We start from the raw sequence: 22,782 nt of genomic DNA, 5'->3' as shown, positions 1-22,782 counted from the left end.
AAAAAGGGGTGTAATTCAAACAAAAACCAAGTTTACATTACAATAAAAGGTATAAATATATTAAAATTGTTCCCTTTGATATAAAATTAATGGCTTAATTACGTACTTTTAGAATGATGCAATAGGATTAAAATAAACTATACAATTGTTTATATTGTTTTCAAAAAATTGACATGAAAGACAGAGAGAAGAGACGCGATCTCTTTGTTAAGTACATTTATTTGATGAGATGTTTCAACAAGGTCGTTGTAGTATAGTGGTAAGTATTCCCGCCTGTCACGCGGGTGACCCGGGTTCGATCCCCGGCAACGGCGAATTTTTTGTTGTTGTGAGATTATTTGTGTACGAAAAACACCCTATCTTTTGATTTTGGATTTTTTTTTTTTTGAGCACTTTGCAATATGAGAAACAACCAGCTCTAATTCTAATAATGTAGGGCTGATTCAGTCATTAGCTTGCTAAGTAAAGCACCATTTTATTAAGGTATGCATGGATTGGGATACTCGAAACATTATTGATATTATATCAGGTATCTTTTACCCAATTCCCTGTGATACTAATTATCAAATTTGTGACCTAATGAGTTAATTGGAGTATTCCCTAGGCCCTAGATCTAATAATTCAAATTGTGCACTTAAAAGGTTAATTAATTTGATTGAATGGTAACTAGAACATTCCCATAGAGTCAAAATTCAATAATCAGCAAAAACCTACTATTCATTCAAGATTAAAAGTAATAACTAATTTAGGATGTTCTGATTTAGAATTTTTTTAGATTAAAAGTAATAACTAATTTAGGATGTTCTGATTTAGAATTTAAAAAAAAAAAAACAAGAGAAGAAGAAAACATGTATTGTCGACTCATTATTCGAGTAGCCAAAAGTTTCAATGTGATATATATACCTGCATCCGAATCTGCGTCTTGGGCAGGTTCCCAAATTGAAGGAAAACTACTTGTCAAGTATTCGATTTTCCGAATCAGGTATTTGACAGTTTCTAACCCACTAGTTATTGTCTTTATAATGACTTCAAGATTATGAGATTAAATCTTACTAGGGGTTCTTTGGAAGTGAGGTTTCCCTTACCATCCTCCCTCCCTCCAAGGAGTCTGACCTGCAAATCTGACTAGTTATACTTGTGTAAGATGTCAGTTCAATAGAGTCCTTCTTCTTACCAACTTTAAAAAAAAAAAAAAAATTAGTTTTTATAGAGCTAGCAAACGACTAGTCCTAAACTACTTCAATCCATATCGTGACTTCGTGAGTCATTTAATTGAATTTTGGGTAATTTGTGTTGAGTGATTTTTGGGTCAATTGTCAATTATTAGACATGATTTTTTGAGTTGACCGATTGACGTCAAGCCATGAACTTCTTATAAATCGTGTAGGAATATTAGGCTATGTTCAGTTCACCTTATTTTTGCTTATTTCAGATCTAATCAGATCAGATCAGATCAGAAAAAATAAGTTCAGATCAGATCATACTTATATTTAAAAATTATTATACTATTAAATATCTTTCATTACATATTAGTAAAAATTATAATAATTGAATATTAATAAAGGTACTCATTGAGACGAATCAAACAAGACCCCACATGACTATATTTTTTCTTATATATTGAGAAAAATCTAAAAGATAAGATCTTGTAATCAAATCAGATCAGAAAAAATAAGTTCAGATCAAATAAATTCAGATCAAAAAATTTCAGGTCAACTAAACATAGCCTTAAATTGGAGTGATTAGTGATTACCAGTCAAGCTAGGAGAGTGTTGATTATATTAAACAAGCCCAGATATCCGTCCAGCAGCTCAATGGTCATACAAGGCCCAAAGCGTCAAATGACAAAACTGTTACGTATTTCCGGATGATTGCTTATTTTGTGTCTTCTAAATAGTAGTATTATTTCCTCCACGTGGTGTTTTGTTAATGTCAACCTCAAGTCAACTCATATATTTCTTTTATAATATCTTACCGAAATAAATTAAATAGAACAATGAAAGAATAAATTTTTTTATATAGTTAAGAAAGATGTTCTTATCATTATAAGCCAAATTTATACTAATAGTAGCGTAGGGATTAAATGAGTTATCATATCGTATTCTAATGAGAATATTAAACCTAACCCAACCCGTTTAACAAACAGGTCAAATACCTTAACCCAAACCTACCAATTTCGTATCAAGTTTATGTCGAGTTGGCAAGGCGTCTCACTAGTACAAACTGATTCATTGAAAGTCAATTTAAATAAAATGAAGTCCTACCTCAAATCTACAATAGACGATACACCCTCACCTGGAAAGTTGAATCAATTTGCATTTTGGAATGGTGTATGCATAATTATCAGATTTCATCAAGGATTTTTATATAGCAACCATCCAAAAATAGAGCTAGCGACAAATGAACACCACGACTAACTTTCCTAAATAATTTTTTTAAAACAATGCTTGCATTTCAACCAAAACTTATCTTCTTTGCGCGAAAGTGCCGACATAACTTGGTAACAACAGCCATGTTCCATGTGTACAGATTCTTTTACATGTCAGGCACCTGCAGACTTAGGGAAGCAAATTTTATTCAAGAAACAAGTCATTTCGTTGTATGATTGATATGCTGCATTGAGCATAAGAAGAACTTACACTACATGTTTCAATTCAACTAAGCAGCTTCTTTGGATAAATAACAAATTTAACACCAGAAAGTTGTACTCTAAACAAAATTACCTGGACTCGATTATTCGGGTCGCAAATGTATATGTATTCAAGTATCCGACCCAGCTATACTATGCAAAATTTCATGATTTGCCTAAAATAGAGCATCGAAGTGTCTATATGATTTTCCAAGTGCAAAGGATCCTATAGAAGTACTTGAAGTAATGTACAGCCCGTGTTGCATAGCGTATAAGTCCATTTTTACCAACGCATCACTTTGCTCTGGCAAAATGTTTTCCACCAGAAGCTTACACTGAGAATATGTTAATTTTTTGCATAATGAACATCAGCATTCAAATGGTAAAGAACCCTGGCTCATATCCCAAACAGATTCAATATGCTACTGACTAGAACCATTCGCCCGACTGATATATTCACAACTTTCAGAACTTCCTATAAGTAAGCTTAACTTTTAAAACCTTTATAAACTAGACTTCCCGTAGAACTGGAACTCGGGCACACTATTGACCTAGCCAAGCAAATCATGCTACAAATAGAAATTCTGTTAAAGGACAAGAGATTTTAATTGTCCTTAGATATAAAACAAATAATAGTACCTTATCTTATAATCTTATCCATCTCCCTAGAGAAACAATCTTATTCAAGTACAATATGATATCTCTAACAAAACATATACTTCATCCGTTCCATAATAAGTGAAACACTTACTATTTTAGAACGTTTCAAAATAAGTGAAACATACCTTAAATGGAAAAAAGAAAGTTATAAAATGACAAGAATACCCATCACAAACTAGTGTGGTTTGCTTTTCTCTCTCCTCCTTTTGATAATAGAAAGGGTATTTTATGACTTTTTGGCTTTTGAAAGTGATGTTTATTAAATCTTGTGCCCAATCCCTATGTTTCACTTATTATGGAACGGAGGAAGTAGTCATAATAAATACTCATGACACAATAACATACTTTTTTCATCTGTTACCGGGTAAATTCAGAACTCATTTACCCTAATGCTGCTAGCCTGCTACACTGTGACAGACTGACAGGAGGTAGAAATATTTTTATTTACACAAGCTCGGTGGAATACATTTGAAAGTTATAACATACAAGTTGACAAAACACTATTCAATAGATAAAACTTTCAAGGTGATTCTGTATAAATCCTCAAATGTCAAAAATAGGCTTTCTTGTTTCCTAAAAAAAAAAAAATGAAACCGATGAGAACTACCATGCATCAAATTTGAGAAGCTATATTATGCCTAATCGCCCCCGGAAAAGATAACCAAGAAAAGTAGACAACTGTTCATCTAATAAATTTCAATATAACCAAGCACAACTCGTAAAAACATCAAAATGTAAAATGACCTGCTGAGTGCTGATGATTGCATAATGGAACTCCCCTCACCCCCCACCCCCCCCGTCCCCTCGAAAATAAAAGCCTGTATTATATGAAACCAAAAAATGGAAATATTTCAAGCCCAAAAGCTACTACCGTTCTATAGACGTAGCAAAACAAACAAAAGATGCTGTACATGCCTCAAATGGGTTGGAAAGAACTGACAAATATGTTCCTTTACCTGCACCAAACTGAAGGCTAAAGTTGAAGAAAAGGGGCCAGAGCACAGAGGCCCTTCACGATCCATGACCTATAGATCCTTTTTCTTTGTGTCGGACTTCAACTTGCTACCAAATCTGGTAATCCTTGAAACTAGGTGATCAATTTCTTCCTCTTTCTTCTCGTAGATGAAGAACGCTACAAAGATAACTAGCACTCCTACAAAGCAGATGGTTATAGCTACAAGTTAGCGAGAGAAAAACATGGCAAACAGACATATAGACCATGTTAGATACAGCCAAAACTAATAAGCGCGAGTTTAAAAGGAAGCACACCAGCCAAATATAACCGCTGAAAAGAGAAGACTCCCAACAAACTGACAATCAGAAGCGTCATGACAACCTGTTTCAGTTACAAGAACCATTAACAAGGCTTAAACTCATCAGATCAACAAATTTGTTCTTTCAAAATTTATTCAGCAAAAGAACTTATCAAGGACATAGGCCACTCAACTCTCTGCCCAACTTTAGAAGCTTCTACAATGGCTTATGCGAAGTTGCACCCACAATTTTCTGACTTTAATTTCTCAAAGTTATATTTTGATCTACAATGTAAAAATGATCCTGTTCAACTGTCTTTAGAATTACTTTCATTAATATATAAATTTATCATTCTAATATACAATGCTGAAATTTTGTGCTCAACATATCTTCAGAGAGTCATATATGGCCCATGACTACGAAACAGTGGGAGTGTTAGCAACTATGTTAACGCATAGAGGGGGGGGGGGATGAGACATTTCAAAAGGAAAAAAAGACACCTTGTTATGCTCCTTCACTGTAGAAATACAAAGTACAATGGAAACAACAAAAGAACACACATGGAAATCGTTTCCGGGACTTCCATAAATATCCGTAGGGTAGGAGAAAAGCCCCCCCCCCCCCATGGTAATGCGAGAATGATATCATCTTGAATCATAACCTCACATACAGCCACTGTCCCACAGGCTACAACAGTTTCTTTAGTTGATCCGTACACACTAAGGATCTTACTAAAACATATATCAAAGGAGTAGGAAAAAGTTCTTACAGTAAGCAATCAAAATGGCACATCAAAGATTATCGAAAGAATGATAGCCATGAAGGGAGTGAGTATTTTAATTACTCTTAGTAAAGGTGTTTGAAGTTCCCTCAGCTCTACCCTGGATCCCTATACTCCATGCCTCTGCCAGTTTATTATTATCTGCTTTATGGTACATTAGTTCTTTACCCATCACCACTTGGCTTTCTATCTCATGCAGGAAAAGCAAAGCGGAACTGAAATCTCGTCATCATCATCAAAAGAAACATCAAAGTTATTGTGCTTAAGCAACAACATAAGAAATCAATCAGTCAGCAGCTCAAGAAACTTTAATGCTTAAGGCTCAGCCTTCTACTGTCAACCACAATCTGCTATATCCTTTATCACATCTCCAATCTTTAGTCATCATGTAACTTTCTACCCTAAAAATTGGCCTGAAATCTCCATATCCACAACTAACACACACAGGGAGAATGTATGACCCAACCAGCTGCCCAACAGTGCTAGGAATACATCATTTCACCTTTTGGTTTGTGTTCGCCTCCTTTGTTGTTTCTAATTGATATCACCAAAAGTGCAGATATGTGGACAGTTTGATCCGAAATTAGCATTCGCCAGTGTAACATTTGTATGCAATTCCATGGAACACTGGACACCATCACACCAAATGCAAAAAACATGAGTGTACCGACTGCTACGAGGCACATCGGAAGACACTCTTCACACACATTCACTTTTCTAATGTTAAACCATTCAAATATCTCAGCAATTGCCAGTGAGATGCCTTAAATCAGTGATCATAAACAACATAGGCTAATGTGAAAGCTAGATCTGAATATGATGGTTACATCAAGAGAAGAGACCAAGAACGTGCAGGCCTTTGTTAAGATAAAATGACAAACCAATGGGAATGGTTTCCATCACCAAAATGATTTATTGAGCTGGCTCCCTATCTCTTTTTCTTCACATTTCTTTCTCATACTTCCTTCGTCCTAAAATACATGAAACATTGACCATTTCAGACCGTATCAAAATAAATGAAACATTGCTTTATTTGGAATTCACTTCTCTCTATCTCTCTCCTCATCACATGGGTCCCTCTTTTTCTTTCTCTCTATCTCAAAACTATCTCAAATCCCCATGCCAGGGCCCTACGTTTTATTTAAAACTGGATGGAGGAAGTATTAGATTTTGTAAAATGGATTTCGGCCGTTGGCAACATGCATTCGAGAAGACATAAATCCAAAGGCACATAATATATCCAGCACTCTTGGTACAATGAACATTTTCGTAACCATAGAAGAAGCAACCTCATCATAAACCCATCAAAAAGTCAAACTACACAAAGGGTCCCACTTAACAATTAGCAATCCAATATATGTTGCCCCAACCTTTCGGATATGCCTGACTAGCAAGAAGTATCTAACAAGGATAGAGAAAACTAAACTACATAAACCTATCATATCCACATCCTATATGCATCTAAGGTAGGATATATATGTCCAAGATGAGTACGGAAAGGTAAATTGCGTAGACAAAGTACCAAAAGTCCCTTTCTGTCAAGAGCTGAGGAGCAACTTGTAGACCTTGAAAAATAAAACAGAAATTTCTCCATCCAAATAATTTTCTGTATTTTAGAAGCATCCTGTAGAATTCTCCTTCCTTTCTTCAGGCTCTTCCAAGTACTTTTCATAGTAAACATTCAGGAACCTCGTTTCTTTGTTATCTTTACTTATTACGTTCCTTTGTGAGTAGCTGTATGCCTCTTGAGGTATTTCTTTAGTGGATATTGGGCCTGCTATATCTGAAGGTACTAATATGCCACAGCTTATGCCTTACAAACATTTTTTTTTTGAGGGGATTATGCCTTACAAACATGATTGATTACCAAGCACCAATTGTATCAGTTTCTCTCTCTTTTCCAGATCGTAGCTTTCTAACTAACAAAATATATATATACATATATATATATACATATATATATATATACATATATATATATATATACATATATATATATATATATAATATATATATATATACATACATAATATATATATATATACATATATATATATATACATATATATATATATATATATATATATATATATACACACACACACACACACACACACACACACATATGTATATATATACACACACAATTTCCCAAATCAACAATTCCACATACCCCCTCCGGCCCTCCCTCCTTCACTTGGGATTAAGGATCTGGTATTGTTCTTGTAAAACCACATACCTATCTCGATATCTGGCCCAAAAAATTACTAAAAGAAAATGGCCTGCAATGTGGTGAACCTAGATTATCAGTCACAAGATGCCTATCCTCAAATTCAAGTACATAGTCACAAGTGGTCTCTACTCTCTATCCTTAGATTAATATAAAAAAATTGAGAAAAGACAACAGATTACCTTGAGAAACAACATCCAGTCACTGCCCCTGCAAAGTGATTTTAATATGCCAACTGCAGTATTCCACTGAGAGACAACTGAAACAGCAGCTCTTTGTGATTTCTCCTCAGAGCAGTGGAAAGCTGATACAGGAACTTTCTCAACAGTACATCCAAATCTACACAAAAGAATTTTATTTAAAAAACTCCACCTGAATATTCTTCAATCAATCTATTCTATAATTCATAGTTGTATCCTTCGAGTAGGGACATCTAACTATCTAAGGCAAGTTTTTCGATTACCTCTAGAAACAAGTGACCTGGTCATTATTTTATTCCTGAATCCTGACTGGTTTATACCATGGATAAGGGTAAGATATTCAAACTAAAGTCTAAAACCAAACCAAAAAAAATTAACATTTTGATTCTTTTTTTCAGTTTTAAATTGGACTTGCTTTAAATAAGACTTTTGGTTTGGATTTAGACTCAAGTTATTTAGATCCAAACAATTGAATAAACAATAACATTTTCCCATTGTGGTAAAGCCCAATATAACTAGCCTAAACACATATCTTGAGGTCCCAAAAAACTCATGTAATATTTACAAGTAGACTAATTCTGTGCCTGTTAAGTCAGAATATGTTCATATACATCTATGTCTGAGGCTATTTTCAGCAATAGAATAAAACTAGTGGGAAAAAGTAACATGAATGAAATAAAATAAGAATAAACAGCATCTCCAGAAATACTAATTTGGTTTAGACTTATTCCATATTCAGTTTGAATTTGAACTCCAAATCCATAGACAGGATACTTCAATATCCAATTACACCCCAAAGGCCCAAACCATGGACGTGGGGGCAAATATTCTTCACAAGGAACAGCAGACTTCCTTTTTCATTTTCCTTCTTTCTTTTCATTTTCTTGTTTCTTTTAGTAAGGGAGGAGCGGGGTAAAGGGACTGAGAGGGATGAATAGAGAGAGAGAGAAGAGGAAGATTAAGCAAAGATAGAGAGAAAACCAAACATACATTTTTTCAGGCATATTGGCATGAATGTAGAGGAAAACTGCTGCCAACAAAATGAGCTTGGAAATTGTTGCAACAATAGTGTATCCAGATGCAATGAAGTTGTAATAAAATGCAACGAATATTAGCATAGTGACTAGGCTTAGCTTTTTGTCCTTCCACAGGAGTATATCAGCAACTGCAGGAGGTCAGTACCAAAAACTTGTATCAATAACATGTACAACCAAACCTGGTCTTATGCTGATAAGATAAATTATCAAAAAAATATCATGGATCATTAAGAATATCATGTGTCATCAACATATATCAAAATATATGAGAAATTTTAGATAAGGATGAACCACAGCATAATAATAAACATATCCGGGAGGATTTCTTCTCCACTAATTTATTTCTTCTTACCCCATAAAGTTAAGTTAAAGATCTTGTCCAATAAACTAAACTATACCTATTGAGTGATGGGCAAGAAAGTTCAGAGCTTGAGCTGCCACATTATTAAGAGACTAAGATTACTTCAACTGATGCTATCTTCTTCCAGTAGAGTGATAGTCACCAATAGCTATTAACAACAATGAGACTTAAACTTACAGATAGCTAATCTTGAAAGATTGTGGATGAATAAAAATGCGAAAAGCCTCGAATCTAATATAATACATAATAAAGCATCTCATAATCATACAGCCTTGCATCTTCCTGGGCAATTCTGACTGATTTAATTTAACTTCTATGACCATAAGCATACATATGCTGAGCTGATGGAGAAGTGGAAACAGGTTAACATACATTCAGAAAAAAAAAAACCATTTCAATCTAATAAGCTAAGTCTAAGCGCTTGCATTAAGACAATCAACAATACTCAAGTTGCACAATGAGGTAAAATATACAAACAGTTAGTCTTTTTAAACAAGATAAATAATGCAAATTTCAACACTGTTTGGATAAGTAGCAAAGTCAAGTATGATCAGTCATCCACCTTAAAACAGCGATTAGACCTTGGGAATTTTGAAACAAAAAAGAAAAGAAAATGAGAATTTGCCACTTTGATGTTTAAACTTTAAGGAAATGTCTGGAGCCCTTTGGTATTGAATAATGGACCTTGTGTCCCATAGGTCTGTTTCTTATGCCTTCAATCAAATCTACCTAACATTTTGATTCCAATTTTCCCAAACCCTCCATCTTCTTCTTTATCTTCTTCTTCCTCTCCTTAGTCCTTCCTCTAAGCCTCTTTAGCTTTCTCCATCACGAAATTCTCATGCAAAAGCCCTTTCTCTTCTGGTGTACCTTTTGAAACAAAAAATTCATTATTGAGATGTGTGTTGATTAGAAATATCAAAGCCCAGGTGTATTGTGGATCAATATATAGACAGTGTCTTCCATATTGGAACCTTAATTTTCTACATCTCTTCAGAACCAAAAACAAGAATAATTAAAATAGAAAGAATACAAACCAAGGGGTAGGTATTGTGGATCAATACATGGTCAGTGTCTTCCAAATTCAAACCTTTTTAGCAAGTGTCTCCAAAATCAAACCTTGATTTAAAATCTTCATGTTTTTTCTACTTCATGGTCTTCTCTTATTGTAAGTTGTATCCTAAAAAGCTACAGATTACTCAGCCCCCCACCATCCACCTCTCTTATTTGGTTTCAGTCAACTCCATGATCATTCATGATATTTCCTTGGATTTGAACAGAAGGGATGAAACGTACTCAACATAAGCCTACTTAGCTGTCATCTATAATGCCTAGTAATAAACTACATAATTAAAAAAAGTGATTGATCATCAAAAAAATCAATGACAGTCAACAACTACCTTTTATACATCACATATTCAGATTGTGCAAGATAAGATTTTAAAGATTTTCAAAAGATAATAATTTCTACACTTTTTCTACACAAAATCAAAATAACAATTAAACCTATTTGACTTTTAATTGATCAGCATTTAACTTTTCCTTGACCACTGCAGAAAGCAGCCAGCCACCTGCATTTTTCCCTTCACTGACCAAAGGGGGTGATGAATCGAATTCGAAGGTGAAACTAGGACATTTCGGACTTGGGCAAATTGCCACGGGCTACTGATATGCAGATAGTTTACATTATGGAGCTCGACAAATGTGAGAATGGAGGGGAAACAGAGGAGGGAGGAGAGTAAGTTTATTAGTAAAACAGAGGGAAAGCATGAAAAAAAAAAGATCATGTGTGAATTATACACATTTTTGCATCTCCGAGACTCAGACACACAAAAGGTCACATAACATGTTTGGACATAATTGTTACTGGGTTGATGTTTTTGTTGTTGCCAAGTGGCAAATATGGGATTCATTTTCTTCAAAAAAAAAATTTACTTTTATAAGTTACATTCCATCAATAAGGCCTTCATATAGAGATGGCAATGGGTCCTGGACCCGACCCATACCTGCGGCTGCTAGGACCCGACCCATTTATAAGGGTATGTGTCCAGAAATTTTAGACCCAATGGGTCTGGGTCTCAAAGAGCATGGTCGGGTCTGGGTCCGGGTCCACATATATTAGACCCAGACCCTCCCCGCACACCCATTTACATGTTAGAAATTTTTAAGGTTTTATGAGTTGTAATTTTGTGAACTCGTTAGTCTTGTAACTCCATCTAAGACTTGTAACTTTGTAAGTTGTAACACTTTAATATTTTATGAGTTAATTCTTAAAATTTTGTTCAGAGAATGTTTTACCCATGGATACAGGAAACCTATATATATTAGGGCAAAAAATTTTAATTACATATATTCAAAAATGTGATGAAAACCTAAAACTAAGAAGGACCCAGTTAGGACCCATGGACCTGGTCTTGGTCTGAAAAATCCAGAACCAACGGATCTAGGGCGGGTCTGGGTCTGTGAAAAATAAACGGGTCTGGGTCTAGGTGGACTCGCACAGACTGCCCCATTGCCATTGGCTTCATATCTTTTCTTATTCTCTCCTCCACCCTCCCCAACATGTCCCAAAACAAACTAAATAATAGCTATTGAATCAAAACAGTGACGTCGTCCATGTGTATAAAACTTTCACTCTCCTCTTTCCCTAGCATGATTAATTTACAACAACCGCATACTTTTCCTCTTCAACTTTCTCTTTACCAATAGAGCTTGGGCTCTATTATTTGAGATCATTGATTGAATATTATGTTGATTAAGAAAATTATGCAAGAATTGATGGATCCTATACCATCAGAAGTCAGGTAGGTAAATGAGCACAGCTATGACATATTGAAAAATAATTGCAAACTTACAACATGAAATGCACTTAGCATAAACTGATTTAAAGTGCTTGGGTAACATTAAGAGCGCAACAAAAAGGGGCTGAAAGATTGTTCAGGTGACCATTATGATGTAAGAAAACATTGAATTGGCATTCCATTCTGTTCCTGGTCTCTTCCCTGGTTCACATATTGGTTAAAGAATCTCACTTAGCATAAACTTAACAAATTTTTGGGTCTTTGAGGCTTGGAAAACTGTAACCTTATTGCCTTACCCATATTCGGATTAGAGATGTTACATAAAGTAACCATATTTCTCCGAAAAAATTAAGGGAATTTGTTGAAACGAAAAAAGGGAAATGACAGCTAACTTCATAGATTTATTTGGAAAATGATGAATTAAAGAAAGGCAAAAGGGTGGAAAAGAAAACATAGAAAAAAATTGTATCAAGCAGATGCAAAATTTTGTGATTTTACACAGAGGGGTCAGGTCAATTCAACTCAAAAGCTTATTCCAGTGCCAATTTGTCATGTGCACTGTTTATTACAAGGCAAATAGATTGTAAGACCAGAAATCGAGCAGACTCATGCTCCATATTATCTGCCTTTAAGTGGCTGGAAGGTTTCTATCCTAAAGTGGCAAAAGGACCTACTCTCTGCCTAGCTAAATTGACTTCTTCTGGGTACTAGCACCCAAGTGTTCAAATCTCCACCAAAAAGTTCACTACCACTTTGCTCAACATTAAAGCTTTGAATGTTGTTTGTAGGAGGATCAGGAATTGACATATCCTATAGAAATTCCCATATTAGCATATTCGACTGAAATATTTCTTAGAAACTTGTTCGTATATTAACTGTATATGTGCACTGATATCAAAATATAACAGCAGATGAACAGAAAACAAAGATAATAACATACAGGAACATTAGAGGGACTAATAATTTACTACCTCTTCCACCTCCAAGATATTTATGCACTTTAGATGGTCCATCTCTTTTTGGCTGGTGTTCAGCCCTCAAATGTGAGTAGGACTCGATTGTTCTCTCAAGGCCCTCCTGTGACATCAAAGACCAGTAAAAATTACAATTCATATATCTTGCAGTTGAAAGGTCACTGGAGAGGAATCTTAGTTATATATGTATTTACATAATGTTAAAGAACAGGGTTTTAATCTAAGATCTCATGAACCAGAGCACTACTGGGAAACAAAAAAAAAACTACACATGGCTATAATAAATCTATAAAAGGAAAGTAATCAGGTGCAAATTATAAAAAATGGGTACCCACTGCCTACATCCGCTTTATCAGTTACATGAATTGAGGATTAAGGTAAACATGATTAGGTAAGTATGCCATTCAGTGACTCAAAGTTATATATTATATCTGCAAGACTGCAATAGACATCAATTCCCTGACTATCTGCAACAGATATTGGGTGGTCAATACACCAGGCTAAGAACATTTCAACTCAAGCGTATCACACCCGGCAATTAACCAAACTATGTTCATAAGTTAAAGGGGAGCGTAGATATACACCTGTCTATCTGCAATAGACATTGGGTGGTGACAACACCAGGTTAATCAAAACAAACTTGAACATATTGTCGAAAAGGTGCATATTTAGTTCAAAAAACTATGCAATGAATAATTCTACTCAGTTTACATCTTCTCATTAGACCCTAAATCAACGTGAGAATGTATCACAACTTATATGAGAAAGGTGAGAAGGATTTATGTGCACTATTCTAGAGAACAACAATTACATCATATTTTGATTAAATGTATTTTTTGTTGTTTTGGTTGCAGATTTTTCAACTGAATGTGAGTATTTAACTTTTCATAAGCTGAATGTGCATCTTTTTTTCGTGGAGCGATTTGTTAGATAAACTATTCTTCTACTTTCAGTTACCAAAAAAAAGATGCACATTTAATTCACAAAAAATGCAGGTTTCGTATAAGTTGTCGTGCGACCCCTTACTTAGATGCAGAGGATCCCCATGGTACAAAAAATTTGTAAAAAGGTAGTGACACTAATAGAAATGACAAAGAATACTTGGAAAATGGCACATAACTTGAAAAGTGACACATTAAGATTTAAACTTGTGAGCTGAAGAATCGAAAAATAATATCTTAATATCAAAATCTGACATTGAAGCTTATAAAAGAAGACCTATGCATAAAAGGTAAGGTTCATGTGCACCCCCCCCCCCCTTATGGTGGATCCCATATTATGGTGCGACCTAAATGACATCAAATTATTTAATATGACAAATTTTACAATTTCAGGGATTCTGCATACTTCTATCGGAGTCAATTTTTATGTATTTTCTGTCATTTTACAAGTTTCATTTGCCAAGTTGTGACTTTTATAATGTATCAACAGCATTCATCTTGTGCATTATAGTAAGGTGTCAATGTCATTTTTTAAATTTCAATTACAAGTCCTGTATTATTTTTATGAGTTGTCACCAAATGTCATTTTAAGCATTCTGTATCATTTTTAAAGGGTGTCATTTTCCTAATTAGGCCTTAAATTGAGGAAGTGAGTTAGGCCCTTAAGTTGTGGACAATGCAAATATCTACATAATGATATTAACAACGTGGGATAAATCACAGCAAATGAATTCAAACGATCCAATGTTGCATAGTGCTCCTCACCCCATTGAAAATTGAGGAAGATGGCGCATTTAGAAAGTGGGCATTATTGAACTATCCATTAATTGCAAAAAAAAAAAAAATTGTCTCATTTTCCAAATACAATAAAAACAAATAAAATACACCAATTTTAAGTAACAAGAAATCGTAATACACTTGAGTGATAAATTATAAAAATAGGATATAAAGAGAAACCTGAAGTGACACAATGGGTGTGTAGCCAAGCCGATCCTTTGCTTTAGAAGAATTAAAAGTTCTGTCACTAGATAGGAGTCTGATTCTTGAAGGTGTCAGCTGTGGAACTTTCATTCCGTAAGGAGCAAAGAGTCTATATATAAACTCTACCAAATGCGCAATTGGCATCATAACAAATGTAGGAATCTTTATTCTTGGCCTGAGAAAACGTTAAATTAAATAGATAAGATACAGTTAAACCTAGTTCCACAAAAGAAGTAATGAGTTACTTCCAAAAAAAAAAAGAGAAATAAAGGTTTCACTGCGTCATAATCACAGCAAAATCTTCATTGCATAACGAGAAAAGTGACAAATATGAAAGACCAATTCTTCTCACCTTATACCAGGAAAATGATTCTTAAAAGATTTAACTCTCTTCATTCAACAGTCAGGATTTCTCACAATAACCCAAATGGAGTTGATTTCACTAGATCGAACACAAATGATAAAATTACTATATGAAGCATATGAGCTGCATGCACTTTTCCTTTCCTCCAGAAAGTTACCAAAAATATGGCATCTAGCCAAGCACTTAAAGCATGCACAAGACATTTCTCTTTGACTTTGAAAGCATAATAAGGGGAAAGCACAGCAGCTCCCTCTTTTGATCATATTTCGTAGGTACTCATTGCTCCAAGTTGTCCTGGAGATGAACAAAGCAAATTCAATGTGGTTTGGCTAGTCCATCTCCCTCAATGTTCTTCTGCGATCCAGTCCCTCAACCCTCACTCCCTCTTCTACCTGCCTTCATTCTCTATCTCCCTCCCTCGCCCCCTCACTTTCCCCTTCTCTGTCGTTGTACTTGTAGCTCCTCCTTGCATTCTATTTCTACTAGCCTAAATCTACATCCATTGGGATGAAAATTGAAAAATTACACCAGTGAGGATACTTTAAAATTATCTTGTCCCACTTCAAATATTAAAACCCTAATCATCAAACCTTTTAATTGTTTGATAAGTCAATTTTCAGATGTAAATTTTTTATTAGATCTACAAGTATTGTGCAGCTTGGGCTAGCTGCAAGGTCTCTCAGAGTTCTCTAGGAGAGCAAAGGACATATCTGATGTTATCGTTTCTTTTTTTTTGTTTTGTTTTCTTTTTTTCTTTTTTGGGGGAGGGAGGAAGTGGAGAATGGCAAACACACACACGTTATACGATTTCCATACAACTCCCAAGTGTTTGCTTAAAATTGCACTGGTCAAGATACCTTCATGGGGCATTATTTATAGATTTCTTTACACTTTTAAGACAAAAATACAATTTCTTCCCAACTGATACCATGCTAGCTACTCCATACACCAGAAATTGCAAAGGATGTAGGAAACATTAACACTGCCAAAAGTGACACACCTTCCACATTATTAGGACAAAACCATTTGTGCTCAGTAAACTCCCTAACCTATATCTAAATTGTGAAAGGAAGTGAATATCTTATAGTGGTACAGAAATAAACAGAAAACGATACCTTTCATAGCCTAGACCCTCAAGTATGAGTGACATAAATTCCCAAAATTTGATTGGTTCCATATTTGTAACAAAATATGCCTGCAAAGCAATGATCACACTGAACTATTTCAAATTGAGAATGCCTGAAAAGGATTTCACCCTAGTGAAAATTCTCAATATCATGGTATAACTGCATAGCCGGGGGGAAAAAGCAAACACAAGCGACATATAATTAGACATCCTTATCATGATTGTCAAATTTTATTTACTTCTTCCGTTCTGTTTCATAAATGAAACAGTGGGTAAAATGACACTATTAATTGATCAATTTTGACTCCAATTTATCTCCATTATATAAAGAATAACATAGTCAAGTATCTTGTTAGATTCGTCTCGATGCATACTATCAAATTAGAACTTTTTATATTTTTTACGTGGGCACAACGAAAGATATTAATGATTAAAGAAGCGCATTGGGTTGCGTGAAAAAGCAAACGATTCATTTAAAATAGAACAGAGGAAGTATATATTTTTAGAAAAAAAAAGGGATAGATTTATACAAGTGACAGGCAAATTATACATCCTCCGTTTTTTAATACATGCAACAATTCTCAATGTCACCAGTGGAATGTAAGAGTACGGATTTTCAGATAGATCATAGATATCTACAGTATCCAAAGTGATATTTCCTCCATTTTTTAATACATGCAACATTTCCCAATTTGGCGAACTTCAATCACTCTTTCTCTCTCCCCTAAATCACATGGGTCCTCTACAATTTATCACTCTCTCTCCTCTCCTTAATTATGTGCCAAGTGAAAAATGTTGCATGTAAATAAGGACAGAGGAACTAAAATACTCACAATTCACATGGACTTTAAAACAAACAAAAATTCCGTATGAAGTTATGAACAATCCCGTTTCTCTAGCATATAGCCTATAAATGGAAGCAAAGAATAAGAATGATTGAGAACTTAAATGCAAGTTACCTGCCCTGAAGCTTTCTCTGAAACTGTCCCTTTAGATGCTAGAGCTCGTTCAGCACATATGTGGGCATGAGCAACATTTTCAACATAAGTGAAATCATACATATTCTTGCCATCTCCTATGATAAACTGTTCGAAGACAACATATATATGGAAAAGGAAAGGTCAGCAAGAGCTAGTTGTTTCATTCAAGAAAAAATACAAGGGGGGACCACAGCAAAAGGAGAGATAAAAGATAAAATATGACAATAACCAAATCATTAACAAAGTGCAATCATACACTACTAACATACAGATACACTACTAACATACAGAGGCGTATGTCTCATTAAACCACATATCACATTATTAAATTAGGCCCACCTGAATAATTAATTTTTTGTGAGTTCACAAGTTCTACTTCTACATACTCCTTCCAAAGAACTAGTTATGCTTGAAAATAGTTGGGGGAAAAAAGGCCATCAATTGTATTATTTGTCATCTATGAGTTCTTGATGGACAATTCGAATACTATTATAGTATATGCGCCTTTTGGGACAAGAGTAATTATTTTTCAATCCAGATATGATGCTAATTATTTTACTCCGACGGCAATCAGTCTTGAGCTGGACTCTTTTAGTAATTCCTATATGGAAAGAATTCAGTGCACGGAATTTAATTAATGTTGTTCCATTAGCAAAGTTTTGTAAGAAATATCAACTTGCCATTTTGTGACATGTACCCCAAGTCCCCAACACCAGCATCAACTTTAATTACTACATCAGTTGTTATAAACTGTTACTAGAGCCAATATGTAATGGTTACTATTGAAATTCATGTAATAATTTTACTTCAATTGTTATAAACCGTTACTGACATACCTTTCTAAATAATAGTAAACATTACTTCAGCAGTCATGACAAACCAACACCCAGGAAAACTTCTAGGAAATAGCAATCTAAAAGAAGAAAGAACACAACCTTATCCCACAATGACCCACAAGATAAGGATTGAACTAGATCTGAAAAAGTCTGAACGAACTTAACAACCCAGCCTGAACCCCACTCGACTTAGCAGGTTTCAAGACCGGGTTGAGAATCTTAACCCGTATAATTAAAAGGAACGGCCTAACCAGACCATTAAATTGAATGGATGAGGTTAAAATTAAATGTTTCAAGTTTCAACCCACATATATCCGGACCAATATATAATGAGACTTCTGACAAACTAATATATACTTCCTCCTTTCTCAATAATTGCAGCACTTGTTTTTCCTTAATGGTTCTAATGCACATGGCCAGGTCTGACACTTGACTATCCATGATTGATACTAATAGTGGAGTCTTAATAATATATGCAACTAAGCAGACACTCAGAACTAAAAAGATGCAACAGGTTAATCCACTTATAGATATATGGAGGTTAGCTGAAAGATTGTAGACCATCCATAAGCACATTATCCCTAAAGCATTCATGGATAATCTAAAGGGAAAATCTAGAAGGTGTATTGTCTAATGGAACTATCGAAGCATAGAAGTATGAGGATTTTTTTTATGTTCCATCAGAAGTTCAGAATGACATAGCAGTTCCTGTATTAAACATGCAAACTAGATTTACAAGTAAAGATTGTGTTCAAGAAAATCTTATAGCGCTGAAACCAAGTTGAAGTTCAAATTTTATAACCAAGTAGAAGACCCCTCTAATTGCTCAAAAACCCTTATAAATGCGAGCTCTGTAGACCAATGTGTCTGCAGTCTTCATTTTAATAAATTTATCTGCCTATCTCTCTTTGCTATAATAAGGTTGCTAATCAAAAGTATTGTATGTTAGAGAGGTCAAATGTGTGTGTGCCTATATGTGACTGCTTTAAACCTTTCAGCGCTTCAAACCTTTGACTAAGAACTCGGCACAAGTCAGAGTATTTTTAAGGATGATATGTACATACCTTAGACTTTCCAGCCCTTGCAGCATCAACTAAAGACGGAACTAGTAACTTGTCACCAGGGCCAAAGATACCGCTTGGACGTATGGAGCATGTGAGAAGCCCCTTTTCACCATTTGCCTTCAAGACCAAAGCTTCTCCTTCGGCTTTGGTGGCTGAATAAAAATCATTGTGCTGACAGAACCAATGAGAACATTAACTGAGTCAGTAACTTACATACAAAATAGGAAAAAGTAGCTATAGAAATTGATGAACTAGAAGTTAAATTGTACATCAGCAGCTGTAATAATTTATTTAATTAATAAACAAAATGGAACCCTGTTGAGAAATATGAATCTCCAATTTCAGCATTAGTCATCATTGTTCAAATCAGATTATCAGAACCATTGACAAAATAGGCTGTAAGAAGCAGTGCAAGCACCTTGCACTAAAAAATGGTAAGTGAGCAATCCAAGAAACAAGCAAATAAACTACGCACATTACGAATAGCATACCAATAAAACAATATTAAACATTATTAAATAGAAAACTGCTTAAAAGCTCAAAAACAGAATACATGAGTAAGCAGCTCATTCTCTTTCACACAAGGATATCATGCTAAACAAAATTATTCTCTCCTCTTATGTATTTAATTGACATATCTGGCTTCAGAGTTCACATAGCTCTTAATAGATCATTGATAACGCTTCTTTACCACCCCAAGAAAATACTATTGAACGACTGGCTGGTTAAAGAACTCCAATATCCTTTCTCATTTTATTATAAAGTAACGCAGTTTTTTTTTTCAGCCACTTGTTGGAGAAGCAAACCCCCTACCCCGGCTTTATTGGCAAGGTTCCCCCTCAGGTTCCTCATAAGCAGAGAAGAAGGTATGTATAATTTATTGGTTCATAAAATGACAAAACCTGTTGACTCAAAGGTTAGGACAAAAATCATATTTCAATGTACAATGCCAAACAATTTCCTCCACTTTTCACTTTCAAATGCAGCAGCAGGTAAAACCCAACAATTCTACCTCAAAAGACATCATTCATCATGAAAATATGCCAAGAAAATGTAAAAAACAACCTAAATGGGAAGAAAATATTGATGTAAAATTACAAAAGAGAATTTGGCAATTTGCAATCCGTAGAAAGTTCATACATGCAGAGTTGCACTGTGAGATTGATACCTTCACTGGATAAGATAGAGATTCATCCCCATTGAAGATTCCATGGACCCCATCAAAGACTACACTAGCAGAGCTAGTGTAGATTAATCTCTTTACTTGCAACTCAACACATGCCTCAATCACATTCTTTGTCCCTGCATAAGAACAAAGGATGGTGGAGTAAAGTTATAAGAGATAGTCATTAAGCAGCCTTAAATTCCAATTTAACTACTTCTGTCAGTAACTAATCAAGTCGACCTTCAACGTTTACAGCACGATGGAGATTGTAGTTGTTGATAGATGAATCTGGAGCAGCCATATGAAAAACAATCTCAGCTCCTTGACAGGCTGCAAAGTAATATAATTGATCATCCCAACTATAACTTTGATAAGAAATGATGGCTAATATGAGTTATACTAATCATGTACAACTCATTGTCTGGCAAAGTCAGCATTGAGAAACCTAATGAAGGTAACATAAAGAAGCCAAAAAAAAAAAACCTTTAAGTACTCGAGCCTTGTCTCTGAGGTCAGCAGATACATATTGAGCACGGCCAGATTTCAAAGCTTTGCCAAGGGTTCCCTCCTCCTCATATGGATCAAGCTTAATTGAAGGACCCAAATCAGCTATTCTGACGCAGAACATTTCATAACGAATCAGCATTTCCACCAAATGCCTTGCTGCAAACCCTCTTCCTCCCGTAACCATACACCATCTCTCTTGGCTTGCCATAAAAAATTTAACTGCATTCCCCCATTGCATCAAAATATTACCATAATGCAAACAGCTCAAAAGCATAGTTTAAGTACTCATTAACCAAGTTCAGGCATTAATCTCCTATACTATACAATAATTATCACCACTAAGTTGCAAAAACATAAGATATAAAAGTAAATACTTTAAATTTCTCAATTTATTATTGTAGGTTCTCTATGGTAATACTTAACATTGGATCATACTTTTGTGACTTCCCTCCACCATCCTTCCAAATAAATTATAAAATCTTGTTTGCCATCTTTCTAACATTTAACATCATCACATTATCAGATAACTATAAGGAGCAAGCAATCAACTTCCAAATATAGAGCACCTAACTTACTAATTCGCCACCCAATCAACTAATTTAACAACCCAATAATCCATGTTCTAGTATCAATATTCAATTATGCATAAAATCAACCCAAAAGATCGAAACAATCACAAAAATCAGTAGTTCCAATCACAATTCACAAATCACGAAATTTAGCAGTTCCAATTGTGATATGTGAATTAGTTATAGATTTCCATATGCATAAATCACAACATTCAGTAGTTCCATTAACAAATCACAACAATTCAACCATTTATCCTCCTCCTTAATATACTGATATCGATTCTAATACATCAAACGATCATATAAATCACAAATGCGCAACAATTCACTAGCTTCAATTCAAAAATTCACTACAACTCAACAATACCTCATTATTAATGGACTAATTTCAATGACAATACACCAAAACTATCACAAATATGACTTCAAACTTACCTCGTAGAAAATACCGGCGTTGGTGAAGAGAAAGACGATGAGATTGAAGAGAAGTATCTGAGAATTGGATCTGGGTTTAGTTTGAGGAGAGAGAAAATTAGTGCGCACTGAGTACTGGTCGGGGCTGGCGGGGAATGCAATATGCAAAGCACGATCTCTGTGTATAGACTACAGAGAATCTAGCATCACTCTCAGACGCAGGTTCGAATCCTACGGAGGACTCCTTTACTATGTTTTTCTCTCTTTCACGGTTTCACCCCTTTGCATATTTTTTTTTTTTGTAGAGTATTTACTTCTATTTTTTTTGGGAAAAAATTAACACAAATAACCCCAACTTCTACCCATCTTATAATAATCTTAGCTTTTTATCATTTTGGAAACACACAAGTTCAAGTACTATCTTAACGAAATACTTTGTAGGAAGTCAACAACTCCCTATATATAATATACTGAAAATGTATTAGTGATGCTGTAACGACAAAGAATAAAAGAGTTTGGATTATTATGACAACCATCCCAAAACATGAAACATAAAGTTGGGTTATTCGCATCAAATTTTTCTTTCTTAATTATTTTTAGTTACCAAACTAATCCCTGACCATGATTCTACCTATTATTTTTGAACTTTTTGTCTCCCAATTTTTAGTTTGCAAATAGTTAATACCTAGCTAGTTAAATTTATGTCTTCCAAAAAAAAAAAAAGAGAATTTAGTTATCCTTTTGTACATCTATATTTTTTAAATGCTTCAATAAGTGTTATATAATTGTTAATGCGTAGACAAATTGTTAATTCATAGACAATTTTAATTTATGAATATAACTTTTTTCTCAAAGTAATTTGAACCCACGTGGATTAAATCCTGGATCCGCCACTGCTCAGACGCAAT

At 34.7% G+C, this 22,782-nt stretch overlaps 1 protein-coding gene and 1 non-coding gene across 7 annotated transcripts; one reads left to right on the top strand and one right to left on the bottom strand.

Annotated features, from left to right (window-relative positions):
• The first annotated feature begins 242 nt into the window (after window positions 1-242).
• Window positions 243-314, top strand: TRNAD-GUC (transfer RNA aspartic acid (anticodon GUC)). The gene has a single exon. It is a non-coding gene; the product is annotated as a tRNA-Asp (tRNA).
• Window positions 315-2,210: 1,896 nt separating this feature from the next.
• LOC104904629 (3beta-hydroxysteroid-dehydrogenase/decarboxylase) lies at window positions 2,211-22,184 on the bottom strand. 6 transcript variants are annotated; one of them, XR_791629.4, is made up of 14 exons: window positions 21,896-22,173; window positions 20,868-21,110; window positions 20,625-20,714; window positions 20,388-20,521; window positions 19,220-19,390; window positions 17,299-17,424; window positions 16,329-16,408; window positions 14,826-15,024; window positions 12,925-13,030; window positions 8,745-8,919; window positions 7,737-7,893; window positions 4,559-4,625; window positions 4,246-4,442; window positions 2,211-2,557 (listed from the first exon to the last, which is right to left on the bottom strand). XR_791629.4 is itself a non-coding variant. In XM_010692932.4 (13 exons), exons 2-13 carry the CDS (start codon window positions 21,097-21,099, stop codon window positions 4,315-4,317), a joined length of 1,665 nt encoding a protein of 554 aa, XP_010691234.1. In that variant the 5' UTR covers window positions 21,100-21,110; window positions 21,896-22,171; the 3' UTR covers window positions 3,793-4,314. The 6 variants fall into 6 exon arrangements, 3 of the variants coding, with proteins under 3 accessions (XP_010691234.1, XP_048492095.1, XP_010691236.1); XR_791630.4 differs by having other exon boundaries at window positions 2,211-2,550; XR_791631.4 differs by lacking the exon at window positions 2,211-2,557 and adding an exon at window positions 3,251-3,862.
• Between the last annotated feature and the right edge of the window lie 598 nt (window positions 22,185-22,782).

This window comes from Beta vulgaris, chromosome 9 (assembly GCF_026745355.1).
Source record: "Beta vulgaris subsp. vulgaris cultivar EL10 chromosome 9, EL10.2, whole genome shotgun sequence".
NCBI lineage: Eukaryota > Viridiplantae > Streptophyta > Magnoliopsida > Caryophyllales > Amaranthaceae > Beta > Beta vulgaris.
The sequence above is the reverse complement of the archived record's forward strand: the minus strand, read 5'-3'. Positions and strand labels throughout refer to the sequence as shown.